The sequence below is a fragment of the Sinocyclocheilus anshuiensis genome, unplaced genomic scaffold (genome assembly GCF_001515605.1).
Source record: "Sinocyclocheilus anshuiensis isolate Anshui unplaced genomic scaffold, SAMN03320099.WGS_v1.1 scaffold755, whole genome shotgun sequence".
Lineage (NCBI taxonomy): Eukaryota > Metazoa > Chordata > Actinopteri > Cypriniformes > Cyprinidae > Sinocyclocheilus > Sinocyclocheilus anshuiensis.
This window is the reverse complement of record NW_015552587.1, coordinates 226939-232938: the sequence shown is the minus strand read 5'-3', so window position 1 is coordinate 232938 and position 6000 is coordinate 226939. Positions and strand designations below refer to the sequence as shown.

The 6000-nt window shown below is 37.5% G+C and overlaps 1 protein-coding gene across 1 annotated transcript in view; it reads right to left on the bottom strand.

Annotated features, from left to right (window-relative positions):
* Positions 1–6000, bottom strand: part of LOC107665472 (PH and SEC7 domain-containing protein 1-like) — a 118185-nt gene that overhangs the window by 67660 nt on the left and 44525 nt on the right. The window contains exons 5-6 of the mRNA XM_016456366.1: positions 5349–5528; positions 236–316 (exon numbers count right to left, since the gene is read on the bottom strand). Of these exons, the coding sequence (XP_016311852.1) occupies positions 236–316; positions 5349–5528 (261 nt within the window). The remainder of the gene's footprint in view (positions 1–235; positions 317–5348; positions 5529–6000) is intronic.

Genomic DNA, 6000 nt, shown 5'->3' with positions numbered 1-6000 from the left:
TTTTTTTTTTTTTTTCCAAATAGAATTTCTAAAAAAAAAATCTATCTACATCTGTCTAAATATACTTTTTTTAATAAATGTGTGAATTAAATAATTTACAAATAAAACTTCATTTCATCAAATATTATTTAAAGGCTGTAAACATACAACCAGATGAGCCACATTTTAGACAATGCAAAATAGCAGAAACACACACTGTGACTGTATGACTGCACAATAATTGAATGAGATGTACCTGAGTGATTGGACCAATGTCATGTCTGTAAACTCAAAGAATTTGAGGTACTCTTCTGCAACCATCTTACTGAAGTCATTACTGTGAACACAAACAGAAGATACATATTACATTATAACAGAGATTAAAAAATATGACCTTCACATTTGCAACAGTTCAACTAACAGGACCTCATACAGTTTCTGGTATCTGAATAACATTTGATAAGAGCCCGTGTTTACTATAATCACACAACACATCATTTTATACTTACTGTATGTGTGAAATATCAGCGTTGACATAGAAATCAGACATACTGAAGTTCAGAGCATCTTACTAGTTTATGATGAACAACCCTGAAAAAGACATGAATCTACCCTGACATGACTCTAAAATGGAGAGAGATGCAGAAGAGGAATCACAGCAGTATAAAGCACATTACATAAGAAACATGCATTCCCAGACGGACATGAGAATAAGTTTGCGGCAGTGCTGCTATATGACTGAAACTTCACATTCAGGGATCCCACACCTTTTGACCAATGAATTTAAAAATAGAGATCAATCACTGGAATTAACAGATTCACTCATAATGCTTAGTGTATAAATGACTTTAATGGGGGAGGAGGATGGGCACAGACAGTCTGAAATATATACAGTATTTATGAAACATATATATTTTTATGCACAGTTGACACTTTAAAAAGGAAAGCCTGGACTTTGTATTTGTGCTGAGCTGTAATCCCTCTTGTTGTAATGACTCACCATTTCTCTGATTAAACACTGTAACTTTTCATTTACTTTCAAGTGCAATTTGTTTGTGATTATGCCGCATGCACTTTTTCTACATTTGGCATTTTTGCAGTGTGTATTGATTTATATTCTCAGAGATGATTTGCACTTTATGGATTTATCTTTTTCTTCATACAAGTCATAAAAATGACTTCCAGCCATGGTCAGATAATACAAGCATCTCCCTTCAGCTGCTATTAGATCTTAGTGCTGCCTTTGACACTATAGACCATAACATTCTCCTGGATAAACTTGAGAATTATGCTGGCATTTGTGGGTAGGCATTAGTATGGTTTAGGTCCTACCTATCTAATCGCCTATTCTACCAATCCAACCAGTTTGTTTGTGTTAATGGCAAGATATCCAACCCAACAGAAGTATGGAGTCCCACAGGGCTCAGTATTAGGTCCTCTACAGTATTAGGTCCTGTGGACACTGACGTCTGCAGACAGCAAAAGAGTGAGAAAAGATGAGCATGGGGTTACTGAAAATGATTGTCTCCAGACAGGACAGTAAGAGAGGATGAACATATGGCTGTGGACAAAAGGACAGTGAGACAGGTTGAGAGTGTGTCTATGGACAGTGATGGTCTCCAGACAGCAGGAGAGTGAGACAGAATGAGCATGTGGCTATGGACAGTGATGGTCTTCAGACAAGTTAGAGTGAGACAGGATGAGCGCATGGCTGTGGACAGTAGCCAGGTTTCCATTGCAAATCTGAGCAAAACTTTTGCGATATTTTATGCCGATAAAAAACCTATTGCCAATTGACGGTGTTTCCATTAACCGATGTTATGTGACTAAAATGTAATTTTTTTCCTCTCGCAATAAGTCATGGTGACAGATGTTTGTAGGTTCACGTAAATTGCAGCCACCACACTAACCGTTATTTTTAATCGAAGGAGACCTATGCATGTATCTTTGGTGAAGCAGCGCGGACAGTCGCTTCTGGGACACTTCTAAAAAAAAGTGCAGCGGTGTGGCTGATATAAACACAAGCATTGTCTAGAGTGGCCGTATCGGAGCCGTAATGCACCACAGACGTGAACAATGTAAATAAGGGGTTACCCAAGCATTAATGGCAAGGAAAGCCCTTTATACTTGAGAATGGCCGGTGTTTCTTGGAGTTCATAGTACATCAACTTCACGCTGTGGATCGCCGGATCGGCTTTCACCATGGACGAAGCGGAGTCCAGCCCCTGGGTCGTCACATGTGGTTGCCGCAAGCCCGCCGTTCTCAAGCTCACCGGCCTCCGCTCACTCTAGCCACCAAATACACCAAATAATGTTCTTTTTAGCAGCATCATATGACCCCTTTAAAGAATGATCATGTGACATTTACGTACGCCAGGTGACCTGTAAATGTGAAAAAATGTTTCCATTGCAATTTTGCGATATATTCCTTTTTCCAATTGCCTGAAAAAGCACCTCATATGAGTGTAAAAACTTTTTCTGTGAAATCGACGTGTTTCCATTGGGCGTATTTTCAATTCACAATTACAATTTGCGCAACTTGAAGGGTAATGGAAACATGGCTAGTGATGGTCTTCAGACAGCAGGAGAGTGAGACAGGATGAGTGCAGAGCTGTGGAGGTGGTGCTACAGAGAACACTGGAGTAATGATGCTCTCCTCTGGAGTACTGGAGAGTGCTTATGAATATGGATGAGTGCCTGTATGTTCAAATCTTTATTTCCAGTGTGTGTGAGAATGTGAGGAATGAACTTGAAGGCTGGGGGTGGTTCTTTAAGGGGCTGAGGGTGTTGAACTGCTCCAGTGCAGTCACTGACCTAAGGTCATGCACAGATCTGACTGGTTCTGACAGAGGCAAAGAAACATTATCTGAGAAATAACTGTAAGCACAGTTCACCACAGTAATCTAGAGGATTAAGCTGTTGTTTTAGATGCTTGTAAACAGACAATGCAATGTATGAATGGCATTAGCAACAGAAAAAAAAAAAAAAAAAGTGACGTGACATGTGGCCAAGTATGGTGACCCATACTCGGAATTAGTGCTCTGCATTTATCCCATCCAAAGTGCACACACACAGCAGTGAACACACACACACCATGAACACACACCCGGAGCATAAATATGCTGATCTAATAATTTCATTAATTCATTTTAAGGTTAAGTGGAAATACAAGTCAATAGGGACCAGCAACTGTGTTATCCACGTTCTTGAAAAATAAATTCTTTTGTGTTCAGAAAAAGAAAGAAATTCATACAGGTTTGGAACAACTTGAGGGTGAGTAAATGATGACAGTTTTAATTTTGGGGTATTTGTCTGTAAACCCCAAGTGAGCAAATCAAAGGCAACTGCAGCAAGGAACGAAAAACTCCAGGGGACTGAAGCATAAAATTAACGCTAAAAAGAAAAAATGTAAATAATTGCCACTGAAACATGCATAACACCATTTTTTGTGTAAACACTGGAATTTATTCAAAATAAATCTGGCATAAATATGTGGACTGTGCAGACACATTCTTGTATTGGCGTTAGCGAACAGACGACTGGCCAAGTACTGAAGTACACAGAATGACTTTAAAGGAACACTCCACTATTTTTGAAAATAGGCTAATTTTCCAACTCCCCTGAAGTTAAACAGTTGAGTTTTACCGTTTTCAAATCCATTCAGCCGATCTCCGGGTCTGGCGTAGCACTTTTAGCTGTAGCTTAGCAGAGATAATTGAATCGGATTAGAAAACGGTAAAACTCAACTGTTTAACTCTAGGGGAGTTGGAAAATTAGCTTATTTTCAAAAATAGTGGAGTGTTCCTTTAAACTCTTTCCCATATTTTGATTAAATGTGCCACTCTTAAAAATGGAGTTAAGCACTCAAATTACATAAAGTAAAAAAATTATATGAATTTAAGCATAAAAAACACTAGTAGTGGATGCACTATTTCTCATGGTGTGCTACATTTTATTGTTGCATTGTCAGTGAGGATTGCTTGGCTCACAGTCATTCCACTTTGAATTGTGCCCCAAATTGGCAGAAATCTTGTTCTGAGTGCAAAAAAAACATCTTCCCCCAAATAACGATAAATATGTGATGTGTGCGTGACTAAGAAGCTGGATTAGCAAAATAGACAATGACAGACACTGCCGGACATATTCAGTTGTTAAACGATCCATTAGTAAGTTTCTGCTGTGGCTTTTCAGAGAATTCAGAGAGAACATTGTAAAGTAATACACAACTATAATGTGGTCAACAAACCCCAAACTACCTGTCAGCCAATCAGACTCAAAGTAAGCATCTACACTGCCATTCAGCAGATTTTTTGTTTTTAATGGAGTCTCTTATGCTCAATCAAGGCTGTATTTATTTGATCAAAAATACAGAAAAAACAGTAATATTGTGAAATATTACTGCAATTTCTAATATTGGTTTCCTATTTTAATATACTTTAAAATATAATTTATTCCTGTGATGCAGCGCTGAATTTTCAGCATCATTACTCCAGTCTTCAGTGTCTCATGATCTTCAGAAATCCATTACTCCAGTCTTCAGTGTCACATGATCCTTCAGAAATCATTCTAATATGCTGATTTATTATCAGTGTTGAAACAGTTGTGCTGCTTAATATTTTTTTGGAAGCTGTGATACTTTTTTTTTAGGGTTCTTTGATGAATACACCATTAAAAAGAACAACATTCAATCAAAATATAAATATTTTCTAACAATATAAGTCTTTACTATCACTTTTTATCCATTTAACACATCCTTGCTGAACAAAATTAAATTCTTTAAAAAAAGAAAGAAAAAATTCACAGACCCCAAACTTTTGAATAGTAGTGTATTTTGTAACACAAAATTTCTGTTTTTTAATAAACACTGTTCTTTTTAACGTTTTATCAAAGAATCCTGAAAAAATATCACAGGTCCCAAAAAATATTAAGCAGCACAACTGTTTCCAACACTGATAAATCAGCATATTAGAATGATTTCTGAAGGATCATGTGACACTGAAGACTGGCGTAATGATGCTGAAAATTCAGTGCTGCATCACAGAAATACATTATATTTTAAAGTACATTAAAATAGAAAACTTGTTTTAAATTGCAATATATTTTTTCTGTATTTTTGATCAAATAGATACAGCCTTGATGACCATAAGAAACTTCTTTCAAAAAAAAAAAAAAAAACATTAAAAATCTTACTGATCCCAAATTTTTTAACGGCAATGTACATGTATGTTTGCACAATGCTTTTCTTCAGGTTCTAGTTAGTGTCAAACATTTACATATTCCTCTGGTTGGTGTGTATAACAAGTATCCAACTGAAGACAGGACAGAGAGAAGAAAAACACAGAGCTGAATTTATGGCTGAAGGCACTCACTTCTTGCCCAGATGTTTGGCGACATCCGAGCGCTGGAAGCCCTCCAGGTGGTAGAGCCGTCTGGCCAGACGGAGGGCAGCTTCCCGGTCGCTTCGGCTGCCATTGTGGAGAACATCTGTGTCCTTAAGACTCTCCACACCATCCATGTCTGAGTCCCAGTCCTTCAGCCCTGCATCGCTGCTGCACAACACACAAACACACAGAACACAGGTCATTACAGTAAGGATGGGTCACGACGATCCAACATCGACTAGTCACTTAGATTAAGTAGACCTTTTCTTTTATTTAGTTGATATTTTTTATATATTTTAGACTTAGCGTGCTATGCTTTAGCTGTCAGTGCACACCCTCAAACCTTCTCTGAAAAGCTCTGTACTTTTTGTGTCAGCATAAAATGTAAATTGCAACCGACTTTATTACTATACTGTGATGTATTTCCAAGTGAAATTGCTTTTCATATGTCAGCAGAGAATGTGAACAGTACACTCATTAATTTGCCTAAACGATACGCTGTCTAACAAGAAGTATCTGGACACTGAAAAACATTCATCCATTTAACCCTGTATAAGTGACCAGAGCTCGGTAGATTTCTTACGAATTGTAATTCGTTACTGATTCCAAATTACATGACAGAAATTGTAGTTAGTAACGT